This window comes from Octopus bimaculoides, chromosome 24, assembly GCF_046866305.1.
Source record: "Octopus bimaculoides isolate indiv1 chromosome 24, ASM4686630v1, whole genome shotgun sequence".
NCBI lineage: Eukaryota > Metazoa > Mollusca > Cephalopoda > Octopoda > Octopodidae > Octopus > Octopus bimaculoides.
In genome coordinates, this window is record NC_142951.1 from 2,272,613 (window position 1) to 2,288,844 (window position 16,232).

The 16,232-nt window shown below is 38.7% G+C and overlaps 1 protein-coding gene and 1 long non-coding RNA gene across 11 annotated transcripts in view; one reads left to right on the plus strand and one right to left on the minus strand.

The window, feature by feature from the left end:
* LOC106879885 (uncharacterized) overlaps positions 1-10,765 on the plus strand; it is a 131,876-nt gene extending 121,111 nt beyond the window's left edge. For all 4 annotated transcript variants that reach the window (XM_089341523.1, XM_089341524.1, XM_052976765.2 and 1 more), the window contains 4 exons: positions 4,319-4,420; positions 5,186-6,750; positions 7,447-7,529; positions 8,179-10,765. In XM_089341523.1, the coding sequence (XP_089197649.1) occupies positions 4,388-4,420; positions 5,186-6,750; positions 7,447-7,529; positions 8,179-8,363 (1,866 nt within the window). In that variant the 5' untranslated portion in view covers positions 4,319-4,387 and the 3' untranslated portion in view covers positions 8,364-10,765. The remainder of the gene's footprint in view (positions 1-4,318; positions 4,421-5,185; positions 6,751-7,446; positions 7,530-8,178) is intronic.
* Positions 2,582-16,232, minus strand: part of LOC128250807 (uncharacterized) — a 66,971-nt gene continuing 53,320 nt past the window's right edge. Inside the window, exons 2-6 of one of the 7 annotated variants that reach the window (XR_016238277.1) lie at positions 12,805-12,879; positions 12,287-12,515; positions 10,795-10,925; positions 9,164-9,228; positions 2,582-3,625 (exon numbers count right to left, since the gene is read on the minus strand). This is a non-coding gene — a long non-coding RNA (uncharacterized LOC128250807). Of the gene's footprint in view, positions 3,626-6,631; positions 6,766-9,163; positions 9,229-10,794; positions 10,926-12,251; positions 12,516-12,804; positions 12,880-16,232 lie in introns of those variants that run through there. The other 6 variants (XR_016238276.1, XR_016238279.1, XR_016238278.1 and 3 more) reach the window with 6 other exon arrangements.

Sequence of the window (16,232 nt, forward strand, 5' to 3'; positions counted from 1 at the left end):
GTTGATCACGCGACAGACACCCCGCCATCTTAAACCGATATCGTTCGAAAAGTAGCTTCTCCAACTCACACCATTGTCGTCATCAACTTTTGTGTCTGATTCCAATGTATGTATGTATGTATGTATGTATGTATGTATGTCATTATTTCAAGATTTCTTGCCAATGAAGAACCGGTTTCTAACCTAGATCCAAGGCTCCTTCATTGGAATTTCAATGTCAACATCAGGGTATTTTTGTATGTATGTATGTATGTATGTCTCCAGATTTTTAGATTTTATTTTGTGTATGTATTCTCATGCATATAGTTACATATCTAGACATGCTCATATATAGTTAAATGATAAACTTCTGGAAAATTTTACAGGCCACATTCCTAGAGTCCCCCCCCCCCCTCACCATCACAGTCATTGACCATTTTCTGCAGCAAATAATTCGAAACAAAGGTATTTCACAAATAAAACCTACCCTAATTAACCCTTTATTTTGTTTGTTGTATTTTACATCCATTGCCCCGTTTTAGTCACCCCATTACTCTTCAACGCCTCCTGGATCTTCCAGCACTTGCAGGGTGGGGGCGGGGCCGGTACTCCTCACTTTGGAAACCACTGATGTAAAGAACAGGAGGGTGAGAAAGAGAGAGAAAGAGACATAAAGCGTAGAATAGAGATACAGAGAGGAGTTTATGCAAAGGATGCAGGACGAATGCAAAATCTCGGCTTGGTGGCAGATAATAAGTAAACGGAAGTTATACAAAGATGAATGAGATTTTAAGAGACAAAGGGAGAATGGATGGAAGAGAGGGATCGAGGGAGGGCTGGAAAGTTCTTGGCTATCGCGAACGGCCTTGTTGGAGGCCCAACCTTCCGAGTTCTTTTACAGGGCTTAGAAAAACTGAAGGATCCCTGCAAAAAGTGTGTGAATCTGAGAAGGGGAATATGTTGAATAAAATCATAATTAACCTATCCTCTTGTATTTTCTTTTACCCAAAGCTAGAAACTTTTCAGTACCTTCTCGCATATGTGTGTGTGTGTGTGTGTTTAGTAACCCATCTTTCTCACTCGCCTTTACTCCGAAATCAACTGTAGGTGACAGCATCCACAGTCGCCAGTCAAATTTCCTATCTATCTATCTATCTATCTATCCCTCTGTCTATCTATCTATCTATCCCTCTGTCTATCTATCTATCCCTCTGTCTATCTATCTGTCTATCTCTCTCTGTCTGTCTGTCTGTCTATATGTCTATCTATGTATCTATACATACATGCATATATATATATATATATATATATACGTACATATACATGCATACATGTGTATATGTGCACATACGTATACTCATAGCTGCATATATATACACTCACACACACTTCCTATGTTCACGCAGAAACTTATTTATTCATGCTTGTATAAACACATGAGCACATGTAGATGCATACGTGACTGTACAACCGCATGTGGCTTTGTACAACCCTGTTTCTCGAGTTATCTCTTTCGCTTTGAACTTATGAATAAAATGCGCACGCAGGTTATGTGTGTGTGTGTGTGTGTGTGTGTGTGTGTGTTGAAGGAGGTTTTATATGAGTGAATGTACGTGAATATGTGTATACATGGATGTGTGTGTAAGTGTGCGGTCGTGCGCGACTATGCTAAAAGGTCGGCTAGATTAGGCGGGTGACGATCTGTCTCTCTACCCCTGGATCTTGTGCACACATCACGGTGAGCAAAAAGGTCCAGTGCCCTCCGCCGCCTCCGCCTCCGCCTCCGCCTCCGCCTCCGCCTCCGCCTCCGCCGCCTCCGCCGCTGCCACCTTCACTCCCATCCCACCCCACCCAACTGACGTCTAGGCAAAAGCAATTAGCGACCAGGGCCAACCCTAATCGAATCACTAAAATGCATGAGTCGCATCCAAATTGGATATGACACGTGATATTGGCAGAGCATGCCGGGAATTTGTCGAAAGTGGAAGGCCATTTCTGACTTGTCGCCGAAATCTCTCCCGCTTCGCTTCGTTGTCCCTCTTTCTTTCCTTCTTTTCTTTCTTTCTTTCTTTCTTTCTTTCTTTCACTTTGTTTATTTGCTTCTTTCTTTCTTTCTTTCTTTCCTCTATCTGTCTTTCTCTGTCTGTCTGTCTGTCTCTCTCTCTTTCTCTCTTTCTCTCTATCTCTCTCTTTCTCTCTCTCATTCTGTGCCTCGCTTCATCTCTATCGTTCACTCATTCATTCCCCAGTTTATCTCATTCACCTTCAATCGCTGCTCCCCGCCCTCCTCCCACACCAACCCTCATAACCACCCTTGTCCTCCCACCACCACCATCACAAACATCATCCACCCCCACAACCCCCACCACCAACACCATCAGTATCAGCAAAAAAACATCTACAGCAGCTCTACCACCCCCACCTCCAATATTACTCCACCCCGAACACCTTCTCTGTCACATTACAGTCACCCCCACCACCCCCACTACCACTTCACCCATCCCTCTACCACTTCACCCATCCCTCTACCCTTTCTCTACACTTTACCAATAACCTCAGTCAAATCACCACCACCACCACCACCACCAACGCCATCGTCATCTCCACAACTACCGCCACCATCGTCATCAACAACACCACCGTCACCAGCAGCAGCAGCAGCAGCAGCAGCACTACCACCACCATCATCACTATAGTCATCACTAACATCATCTCCAACACCAATACCACCTCTACACCAATTCCACAGCAGTCACTCTCCCAACCACTGCCATCACCACCGCCACCACCACCAGGAATATCTAAAAACATAATTACCACCCCTCCATACCACTGCCAACACCACAAGTGTTGTCACCAGCATTACCATCGTCAAAGGCTATGACCGAAGGCATTCCAGCCGTGACCATCCCATCTTATTTACAGCGGAACGTCTGACCACTTCATTACTTCTTACGTCCAAGTTTAAAGCAACAACGGAACAATTTGGAGGAGATTTGGTAGCTATTTTTAGCAGGTTGAGTGACTCTGCATGGACCTGATGTAATGGCGAGGCAGTTGGTGATGTGGTGGTGATCAAAGGCGCGCTGGCCTTGACCACCCTGTCTTAATATATTAAGGAATTACATTGTCTAAATTGTCGTTCCGCATTTAAGATGTCTGGATATGATTGGAGGGAAATTCAAACTGCTATGATTAGTAGGTCGATCAAGTGCGTATAGGTACCAGTTATTAGCGTGGGAGTTTGTGTGGGTATTGGTGATAGCGTTGGAGGATGCTAGTGATGATGACGATGATGATTAATGACGATGATGATGATGATGGTTGTGGTGGTGGTGATGATGATGACAACGAAGACAAAATCAACGCCGATGATAACGTCGGCGAAGTTGGTGATGATGATGATGATGATGTCAACTGTGATGTCGATGTCAACTACCTCGACGATGAGGACAGAGACGATGGGAATGATGACACGACGGCGACGACGATGGCGGTGGGCGATGATGTCGGTGGGCGATGATGTCGGTGGTGACACTGACGTTTCTATAGCAACGCGAGACATCAAATCCAATCTATGTAAATTCCCGGCTTCGACATGGCATCGCGCGGTTATTTTCTTTCCTTGTGGTCATTCCCTTGTCATCTTGAGTGAAAAAGAGGGAGAGAGAGAGATAGGGAAGTGAAAGAGAGGGGAGATAGATAGGGAAGTGAAAGAGAGAGAGAAAGAGAGGGGAGAGATACAGAGACTGAAAGACAGGACAAGAAGAACTGCACACACACACACACATTTTTACACAACCGTATACACACTCAGAGACACGCACACATTATCATTATTAAAGGCAGCGAGCTGGCCGAAACGTTAGCACGTCGGGCGAAGTGCTCAGCGGTATTTCGTCTGCCGTTAAGTTCTGAGTTCAAATTCCGCCGAGGTCGACTTTACCTTTCATCCTTTCGAAGTCGATTAAATAAGTGCCAGTTACGCACTGGGGTCGATATAATCGATCTAATCCAATTCTCTGTCCTTGTTTGTTCCCTGTGTGTGTAACCCCTTGTAGGCAGTAAAGAAATAAAAATCGTTAGCACACCGGGTGAAATGCTTAGCGGTATTCGTCTGTCTTTACGTTCTGAGGTCAAATGCCGCGTGGGTCGACTTTCGGGGTCGATAAAGTTAGTACCAGTTACGCAGTGGGATCGATGTAATCGACTTAATACCTACCCCTAAATTTGAGGCCTTGTGCTTCTAATGTAAAGGATTATTATTATTATTATGATTATTATTATTATTATTGTTGTAGTTGTTGTTATTATTGTTGTTGTTTCCATTTCGTTTCAGCTGGAAGAATTAGAGAAAGCATTCGCACAAACACATTATCCAGATGTCTTCACCCGAGAAGACTTGGCCATGAGAATTAACTTAACAGAAGCTAGAGTACAGGTATGAATACATATACATACAAGAATACGTACAAGCATACATATATATATATACACACACGAAGATATATTTACAAGCCTGCACATGTATAATATATGTTTGTGTGCGCATGTGTGTAACATACTTCCGGTTTTTCTCCAGCTCTTGTTCTAAGAATAGCTATGCTCCCACCTAATTATACGAGGGCATGCTGAAAAGTTCGTCTTTAAAGATATCGTAAAACGCCTGGTTGGGAGCCCAGCCTTCCGCGTTGTGGCTCAGAAAAGCCGAAGGACCGCTGCAATTAGTGTATGAATCTGAGAGGGGAATATTTTGAATAAAGTCATAATTCCTCGTTCCTCCTCCATTTTGTTTTACCCGAAGCCAGAAACTTTTTAGTTTTTACCATAATCTTAACCATAAATAAACAACAAGTAATTTCTCTGCATATAAGTATTTGTTTATAATGTCAGGCAAAATCCTTAACGGCATTCCGTCTGTCTTTACATTCTGAGTTCAAATCACAGCTAGGTTGACTTCATCTTTAATCCTTTCAAGGTCGATAAAACAAGTATCGGATGGAAACTGCAGTCAATGTAATCCGCTAAGTCCCACTTGCTGGCCCTTTACCAAAAGTTTGTAATCAATGTTTATTGTATTTAATATATTACTGCTCTACCTAGCTATCTAGTTTTCCTGCAGATGATGTCCCTGAGTAATTTGTTTTAGTTTATTTCCTCGTGGTTCTCTTTTTCACTGTGTTTATTTGTTTTCTTTCTTTTTTAGGTATGGTTTCAGAACCGTCGAGCAAAATGGCGTAAAAGTGAACGGTTTGCTCAACAACAACAACATCCTAACCAAACAACACAAGCACATTTGCAACAACAACAGCAACAAGAAGACCAAAAGTCACTGAGGAATGTTGAGCATCTTAGTCCAGATGGTCAAGTTTTGATCGCCAAGGACAAGGATTCCCTAGTCGATGTTGCCATGGCGGACCTACACAGCGATGACGAAACGGAAACACGACAACTGGAGCGCCAACGCCATCTTTCTCCTAGCAACCAACATCAACCGCACCAATCAGATTGCATTACGCTGAAAGAGGAAATGAACGACTCCCTGTTGACTGTAGATATAGATGGCGTTGCTGCTCACCCTCTTAGTATGAACGATTCGGAAAAAGTGTCGGCAGCCTCGTTTTCCTCGGTTATGGTGCATGATGGCGATGACGACGACGATGATTCTTCCTACGAAAGCGAGGCTCTCATTCTTCAACACAACAACAACGGGGGCAACAGCAGCAGCAGTACTAGCAGCACCAGCAGCAACGGCAAAACCCACAACAGCACCAGCAGCAACAACAGCAAATCCCACAACACCAACAACAGCACCACCAACAACAGTAGCAACGCTAAAGAACTGAGTGTGGCTTTAAAGAATTCCGTTGCGATTCGGCGCCAAAATTCGCCTTTGAATGTTGATGCGGTCATTGAGGAAGTGACAGCTGCGCATGTCATGTCTGGCTATAGCGGTGCCGCACTAACGGCCAGTGCCATTGCCGAAAAATATATTCAGGAATACCACGAATGCAAGAAATTTTCTACAACCGGAGTCAGCAACAATAACAACAATAGTACTGAAAACAACAATAGTAGTAGTAATACTAATAATAATAATATAAACAATAACACTTCTAACAGTAGCAACAACAACAGCAACAACAGTACTCATAACAACAATACTAATAATAATACTACTAATAATACTACTACTAATAATAACAACAACAGCACAAGTAATAGCAACAACTATAACACTTTTAATTTGTCATCTTCGTCTTCGTCATCCTCTTCCTCTTCTCTATCATCGTCTTCTTCATCTACTTCCTCTTCATCCTCTTCCTCTTCGTCGTCCGCAGCCTCACACCTTCTGACATCTTCAGAGAAAAGTGGGCTTCCGTCAGCAATAACCGTCAACACAACTAACTCCGCTGCTCTGACTGTTCCCAATACCAATACCAACACCAACACCAACACATTAGATTCGGACCGTTCTCCAAGTCAGTCACCAGCACACGATTCGGAATTGGTGAAAACAGAAGCCAGCCGTCTTGCAGTCGGTAAAATTGGTGCCGGAACTTTGGTCGGGAGTGCACGACCTGCAGCAGAAATGACCGTACGTGCTAACACAACTCAAGCTTCTACTTATCAACAGTTATTCGGAGACAAATCTTTAGCTACCACAGCCGGAACTGGATCCACAGGTTTTCCACCCATGATACAATCAATGTTCACAGATCTTGGTGCCGTGGGACAGACGTCGAGACCATTCTTCTCGTTTTTAGATGGGTAAGCAACATGGCGCTGAAAGAACGTCGTATGTTATTTTTTATATTTGAAAGTTGAGAATGCCATAGTTAATGTCAAGTGTGTGTACATAGAAATGGGCACATGCACATAGATATATATATATGCATTCATATATACACATATATATACATAAATACTCACATATGTATATGCATACACACACACACACACATATATGTACATACATACACATTGCATGTACACACACACTCACATATATCGTTTATTTAATGTGTTTGTTATATAAAGAACCTCAACTAATAAGCTTTTCTTTTATTCTCTCTGTTTATTTTCTCGTGTTCCTTTCTGTTGAAGAGCGTAGGCTCGAAACGCAAAAGCTTTTTCACCTTCCCGAGTGTAAAACTAATACACCTGTTTGTTGTTTATACACCTGTCTTTGTTTTTTTTTTTGTAAATTCCAACTATATATATATATATATATATATATATAAACTAAATTCAAATTCAAAAGTGTATTTAAATACCACTTGCTATAAAAAAATCCCTCGATCCAAAACCACTGAGGACGTTTTTATGTGACTAAAACCCCATCAAATCGGTGCCCCAGGAAGACCGCAGCCTAATGACTGCAACAAGTAAAATATATATGTGCAGTTGTGTATATTGAGCATATTCCTATTAATTTTCTCACTTTTGTAATTCTTCATTAAACAGGAATGTCTACAAATCCTGCTTCGAGAACTTCATGGCTCCACGACAGTTTTTCCATCAGTTGCCCTCACATCCTGCTCTCAAAGGTATGTATTCTCCGATTTTGTCCAGTTACATTCCTGACGTTTTCGTGCCTCTTTTAGTTGGCAATCTTTATGTATGTTTTATATTTTTCGTTGGTAACATTTCTCTATTATCGCTTCTTTAATTGCAAGTCTGTTGCGATTGTACTAGGCTATGATTAAAGACCTTCCTTCAGTAGCCATCCTGTCTCTTTGCAGGTATATGCCACACAGATTTCTCCATGAGTCTTCCATTTAAACTGAAATCTATTTAGCTGCTATTTTCAGCAATGAAAGCCAACGTTTAGAAACTTCCTCCTGGGTCATCATCTTCTTCTACACTTGACTCTTTTGTTGTCATTTCACATTTTTTGTTGGTTGGTTCTCGTATTTTGGCTGTTCTAGAACTCCATGATAGCATTCATTCAGCTGAGATTTTAAGCTATAAGATCCTGTTAATTCTGTTTAATACTACCAAAATTGTCCTTCCTCTTTTTAAGATAGTTACCTATTATTTTGCGGAGGTTTGTAAACAATCAAGTGATCACAGAGATACTTGATTGTCAGGCTTCATAAACTATCACCATTTTATCTTTTTTACAAGCATAAAACAATACCCCACGTATAGACATTTCTATGTCTTCGTTTAATTTTGTTATATTTTTCATTGCAGGTTGTCTACCGCTGTGTGCTTGCTGTACACCGAGAAACTCAGCAGGCCCTAGTGTGTTTGCTGCGCATGAACAGAGAACTACGAGTGTAGCCGAGCTTCGTCGGCGTGCTAGAGAACATTCGGAAGCTCTTGCTGCCAGTGCCCTTCCAGATAGGGGTACATTAAGTTCACAAGTTACTTTGTAACACAAGTTTAACTTACACACATCACATGCATACTTGAGTGGTATACATATATAGTGACTGGTGTATTTAAACACACGTATATTACATTAAATTGAAGCGATTCTTTACAAATGGCCATGTTTCGCTCAATACAACTTCTTCAAACGATACATAAACACAAATACATACACACAGAGAGATATACATTCATGTATGTTTATGAACATATATATATATATACGTGTGTATACATATACGCATCTATATGTATATATGCACATATGTATTCTCCTATGAATATACAATATATACATACGTATATGCAAGTATCCATACATGCGTAACAGCGGTACTGTTATATCTTCATTATTCATTTCGTGCATAATAATAAAAACCAAAACGAAACAGTATAACTCGCAACTTCAAGATAGAGTAATAGAGTTGTCATCCTTCTTCGGTTCTGATCAGAATTGAACAGAATAATAGTTTATAAGTATTGCAAACATTAATAGCATTCCCACGAAGCTGCATTTCAGTCAAATATCAAAATCGTTTCCATTATACGTGGATGTTCTGTTTGTTAAATTATATTTTGTCTTTTATAAAAGGTAAATTGACTGTTTGGCAGTAAACTATACCTCTATCTGTCTGTTTATCTATCTCTATTAACACATTATATATGTGTGTGTGTGTGTTTATCCATTTATGTGAATATATGAGTGTGCGTGTTTGCGTGTGATCTGGTTTGTTATGATAAGTACTTTCTCCGGACACAGACTGTGTTTTCTACCCCTCCCCCCAAAAGACAGAGGCAAACTTACTGGTCTGGTGCCGTCATCAACGTAAATTTCTTACTTCTTACATACACTGGGCAGTATTTTGGTATCTGAAAGTAACGAGACTAAAATAATTATAAGGATCGATATAGTAAGACATCCTTGAAAGCTGTTCTCCAGCATGGCCGCAGTTCCAGGATTAAAGCCAGGAATTACTGACACACTCACCATGTGTGTGTACGAGAGAGAGAGAGAGAAGGTGTATTCATGTGTGTGTAAATAAATGGATTTTGGTCAGAAATACCAGCAAAGACTATTCAATTTCTGAAGAACTGAATTATTGGACTCATTGAATCAGAATATGTGTGATTGAGTATTCCAAAGATACGTCGACCCTTAACGTAATTTGCCGATGGAATCAGCGCGACAAAATTGGATCTTTCAGTTACAGGTAGAATCCACTCGGTGACCATTCATTTTTTGCAGTTAACTAACGTCACGCATGAGGATCATTGTATGTATGTATATGTGCGATAATTTATGTGGGTTGCTTGCTAATTATCCTGCAAAACTTAAGATATATTATTCTCTAAAATTGCAAAGAATGGCTCAGTGCTTCCTGTTTGTTGGCGAGCTATTTTCATAAGGAAATGTTTTGGATTTATTTCCGTCATCAGAATATGAATTATTTGTACAGTTATTTGCTGTGTGGTTGATGTGCATTGAATGAATGTGTCTGGATGTTATATATATATATATATACATGTATGTGTGTATATCTATCTATATATATACATATGTGCTTATGTATGTGTATGTGTGGCGCCTCTTCAACGTTTAACCATAGAAAAATCTGCCTCAATAAACAGTGTCTGACCCATGCTAGCATGGAAAAGTGGATGCGAAGATGATGATGAAGACTACAACGACGACGATGATGATGAAATCACTACGAATCTTTAGAAAGCACATTCACGCCCAACACGCGCGCGCGCGCACCTAAACGTTATCATGCAGTGATATAAAGTATTTGATAATACACATACACCTACATATTCATAGAGACACAAATGCAACATGGCTCTCCATGGATTCAAACTTACAACGCTGATCTACTACCATAAAAGTAAAAGGAAAATGCAACGTTCAATGTACATATAGACAAGACAGATTGGATGAAATCTGGAGCCCCACGACCAAAGGAAATTCCATGTAAGGTGCACAGGAACGTCGACAATGCCGGAGACATTTTGGAAAACGCTTCGTGATATTTCGTCTGCCGCTACGTTCTGAGTTCACATTCCGCTGAGGTCGACTTTGCCTTTCAGCCTTTCGGGGTCGAAAATTTAAATACCAGTGAAACACTGGGGTCGATGTTACCGACTAATCCCCCCCTCCTCTCCAATTTCAAGGGCCTTGTGGTCTTAGTAGAAAAGATTAAGTCGGCGAGCTGGCAGAATCTTTAGCGTGCCAGACAAACACGTTTAGCGGCATTTCATCTGACTTTAAGTTCTGAGTTCAAATTCCACAGAGAGCAACTTTGCATTTCATCCTTTCGAGGTCGATAAATTAAGTGCCAGTTAAGCACAGGGATCGATTAGCACCCCCCCACAAAATGTCAGGCCTTGTACTTATAGTAGAAAGAAATAACATTGAAAATAATTTTATATATTTACCTATTATTTCTAGAAAACAATTCCAGTTTTTAAGTCTTGGAGAAGGAACTCTACTTATTTAATTACAATACCAACTTAATCCCGTTGCTTGTCTCTACACCTCTCCTTTTAGTCCATTACCTTTTAAACTCCTAGAATATAAAGTTTTAAAATTATCCTTAGGTTTCCAAAATTGATTTCTTAAGAGGTTATAAAAACAGATATATTAAAAAAAAAAAGCCCCAATAAAAACAGTTCGAAAAAGAAATTTTACGTACAATAAAATAACAAAGAAAGTAGTTCAGAAATAATGCACAATATAACAAAATAGCTTATAATGCCTTGCGTGTGTGTGTGTGTGTATATATGTGTGTGCATGCGTGCGTTTCTATCTGTTTCGTATATCTGTTATTCTATGTATATATATATATATATATATACGTATGTATATATCTTCAGGTGCGTGCGTGCGTATTATTTAATATGTAATATATAATCATACGTAGAGGCATAAACATACACGCATATACACACATATAGACACAAAAATGTACATATATATATATATACATATGTGTATATATATATACACATGTATGTATATCACTTTTTATACCCACACAGGATAACTCAGAATGAAGGACAGACATATACAACCTTGTATATATATGACATATATATATATGTGTGTGTACGTGTATGTGCCTATAAACTTTACCGACACACCAATATACAGACTCGGAGTATACAAAAACAATACGAAAATAAAGATTAAACACAACACCATCACATCGTCACGTGATAGATTGTCCACAAAGAATACGTAAATAATATGGCGATCTCATAAATGAAATCATATATACGAGTGAGCGTGTGTATACGTATATACACACGTGTATACGTATATACACACTCGTGGAGATAATGCGCATATGCACGTGTATATACATATATATATATATGAGTGTGTGTGTGTGTGCTTGCGTGTATCTATACACATACGTATATATATATATATATTTGACGGAGCAAGTAAGCGTTGTCTTAAAAAATTGAAGACACGAAAATAATGCGACTAGACGAAATGAAAAACGAAAGAGCTGTTTCAAGAAAAAATAAAAAATAACCGGACCCATTATTTTATTGGTTGAACTTAGAAAAAAAAGTTCCATTACCAAATTATCATGACCAAATAATTAGTTTTGTTAAATATTGGGAAATATATATATATACGTATAATATATCTATATATGTACATACATATCTATATACACGTGTGTGTATATATATATAAATATATATACATACATACACACACACATATGAGAAATGTTTCTTTTTTATCCCTCAGAAAAATAAATGTTGGATTGATTGAGGAAATATGTTGAGTATTGAAGTAATAAGTAAAATACAAAAAGAAAATGGTAAAAAAAAAAAACAATTCCAGAAGCTGTAAAGCACCGGACTACGTGTCTTACATCTATGTAGTTCAGTTTCGAACTCTGCTTCTCACCTTCTGATTCCGAAGTAAATAAATAAATAAACTGGAATGCCACCGGCAGTGTTGATGGTAGAAGTGGTGGTGGCGGTGGTGATAGTTGGAGGTCGTCGAAGGTGATTGTGTGGTGATGGCGTTGTTATCTTTGCCTTTTATTCAATGATATATAAATACCAGTAATACACTGGTTGGCAAGACGTACAATCAATCGTTGAATCGATATTAAACTCTATTGGCCTTGAATCTAAGTTTAAAAACAAAACAAAAAAAAAGAAAAAAACAAAAATACATTAACATGAAAACAAAAGAAAAAATACAAAAAAAAAAAGGAAAATATAAATAAAAAGAATATTGATGTTGGTAAGAGCGGTGTCTGAGTTGATTCAAATGGCTTAGTGTTTGACTGAATTCATTTTACAGTATTTAATTCCGTAGCCCTACGTTCTGAGTTCAAATCTCCCCCTGGGTGGGTGGGGGTGTTTCAACATTGCCTTTCAAACCATGGGGTGGTATTCGATAAAGATTATAAATACCTGTAATATATACTGGGTATTCGATTCAGTTTATCGGCTTTTCACCTTTTCTTTTGAACAATCGGCCTTGTGTGTCTATTGGAATTGAGATAAGAAAAGCAAAAAAAAAAGAAAAAAAATTAAAAAATAAAATAAAATAAAATGAAAAATCGAAAATTTATAATACTAAAAAAGACAATTAAATAAAAATAATATATATATATAATACATTAATTATATAACGCTAAAACTTAATGATTATAAACTCTAATTTAATGAAAAAAAAAATCCCTTCCACTCTATCCCCCACCCCTACTGTATCCATATATGGTCTTTAAAAAAATAAAAACAACAAAAAACTTAGATTTGTCCTGTTGTTGTGATGATGATGATGCTGATGCGTGTCACCTTTTAAAACAACATGTCCTGATTGACATGGTTTAGATGTACACGATTCTAAACGAATGCTCAATAGAGACATTGCAACATTGGTTTAGAATCGAATTGAATGTAAAGACGGAGAGCATTAATAAATATTTAAAAAAAAAACAACAAAAAACGTTTTCAATTCGTTTGTTTTTTTGTTTTGTTTAATGTTGTAAACATTATTTGAGTTTCAGATTTTGTGGTTTATGTTTTCAGTCTTATCTTTGCCATAAGCTTTTATCCCGAGATAATCCCGAAAAGGTGGTAACGCCTTAAGTTTTTACAAATTTTTGTCGACCATGTCCTTTCAATCTCTTCAAAGATCTCGACCCTTGCTAGATTTTCAGTGACAGTGATTCTTCAGTGCCCATGGTCTTTACAAGCTTTTCAGTTTCCGTAGCATTTGAAGGCCCTTCAATGTCCTTGACTACTGCAGGATTTAGTGACCGTGAATCTTACAAAGGCCCAATTATGATCAATGTATTATTTTGCAATTTGCTGTTATTAAATAAATGGTTTCAAATTTTGCCACAAGGGCAGCGATTTTGGCGGAGGTGGATAACTGATTACATCGACCTCAGTGTTTCACTGGTACTTAATTTAACGACCCTGAAAGGATGAAAGGCAAAGTAGACCTCCGTGGAATTTGACCTCAGAACGTAGACGAGCGAAAGACCGCTAAACATTTTGCCCGGCATGCTAACGATTCTGCCAGCTCACCGCCTTGCTGTCATTAAATAAATGTCAAAGAGGTCAGTGCATTGGTTTCTTCAGGGGTCTATAATGTTGCTAAGACGGCTCTGAGTAATGGTCCATCAATTATAGAATTCTCCAAAATTTGTAATATAATTCACAAACCAACGATAAAGTATTTATTCCTGTTTTCTGTGGCGTTAAGGAAATGAGAGATACATTTCCTATGGAGTGTACGCTAGGACATCTTATAGAATACAGTTCTATATTTAAGAGATGAGGAATTATGTATATTATTTACATCCAACGGATATTTGAACATCTTGTTTGTTGTTCACACAACGTTTCGGTTGATATATCCTCAAGCCTTCTTCAGGTGTCTTGGGGAAATTTCGAGCCTGGATTCTCATTCCTAAAGTATTTTTCGATGTTATTTTACTATTATTATTATTAATTACTCAGCTCACTGCCTGGAATCGAACTCGGAATCTTGGGGTTAGTAGCCCGCGCTCTTAACCACTACGCCATATGCAGGGAATATTTCACAGTTAAATTCAAGATTTCAAGTAAAGAGGATCACAGTGTATTGTGTTGTGCTTCGGCTAGTAATATCTGGGAAGTTTAGCTCGTTGTCTCTCGAGTTCAAGAAAAAGGGGATTCCACAATTTCTTGCCGAACGACCGGCACAGATGCCTTCTTTCTAGTGACAACGTTTTGTGCCGTACATTAAGCCCACCCTCTCCATCAAACCGACGTTGCATGTATAGGTGAACAAGTGTGCCACACGACAGGTGCTGGCACAAATGATGGCAGAGCAAGATAAATGAGGTATTTTGTTCAAGAATACAACGTACAATCTGGTGAAAAAATCGAACCCACGGTCTTGCAATCGCGAATAAGACACCCTTACCAGTGAGCCACGTGCTCCCAGAGACATTTACTCAATTATGATAACCACATTGGACTAAGTCGACTGCATAAAGTGCATGATAAGTATTTTGGGGCGTGGACCCCTCACAGTGCCAGCATCAATGATGGGCTGGTGTATGTTTGTTATTTAGCATTTGGTTGTTTTCTTTGTATGACAACAGAACAATCGCTTGTATTAATTTAAGGAAACCCTTGGTAGGTAACAGACGTTATCAGCAAGAATGGTGCACAAATGAATTCACGGAGTCAAAAGGTTGAAAGACTTGTACGAATACGAAAAGAAAATTATGTCGTAACTTTTATCGATCTGGTAAACGACATGTTTCATACTTGTTGCATAGCAATCTTAACCTGGAGATCGATAAAGAAAAACAAAGATACGAGGAAGAACAAGATGTTGACTGTAGGCGATTATTTGCCGATTAATACTGGAATGCCTTCTTAGCTGCTAGGAGCGGATTCACTTCAAAGAGTAATGTCATACTAGACTGCTATCCGGGTTTAATCTTTCGTAGACGAACGGATTTCAGAATGAACGTCGCGTATTGATGTTAGAGTTCTGTCGTACCACATGGGAACTCACAGCAGAGATTGCTACCCAACGAATTCCAGCAGACCGCCATTTGCATCCCGCAGTTCTTGTAATGCACTGTTAATAATGTCCGACAAGGGAGATAATTCCTTGTCTATAAAAAAAAAAGCCAGTAGACCATCTCAGAACATCATAGATACATTATTTGGTGCCAAAGGTAGCGTGAACTGAGGAAATATTGAGTAAAATAATCCGTCCATAAAGAAAATAAATTTCAACAGCGCAGGGGTGGCTGCGTAGTTAAGAAGCTCGGTTCGCACCAACATCGTCTTTACTTTAGTCCCACTATGCGGTGACTTCGTCAAATCTCTTCTACTATGTCCCCAAGACGGAAACTTAAAGAAGCTTATCATATATATATATATATATATATATATATATATATATATATATATATGGGAGAATATACAAATAATAACAACAGACGAGGACAGGTGGTGTAAATAACAAAAGTATATATTAGTATGACGCTCGGGAATACGGAAAGTCTTTGACGTTTCGAGCTACGCTCTTCAACAGAAAGAATACGGAGACAAGGAGAAAAACACGGAGAAAAAAAATTGAATAGTGTTCAGTCAACGGTCAATCATACACACACACACACACATACATATATATATATATATATATATATATATATATATATATATATATATATATATATATATATATATATATATATATATATTTGTGTGTGTCCGTATATGTGTATGTGTGTGTGTGTGTGTGTGTGTGTGTATTTGTGCCTGTTGTTGCCATCCTCACCATTTGAAAACCGGTGTTGGTCTGTTTACATCCTCCCAACTTA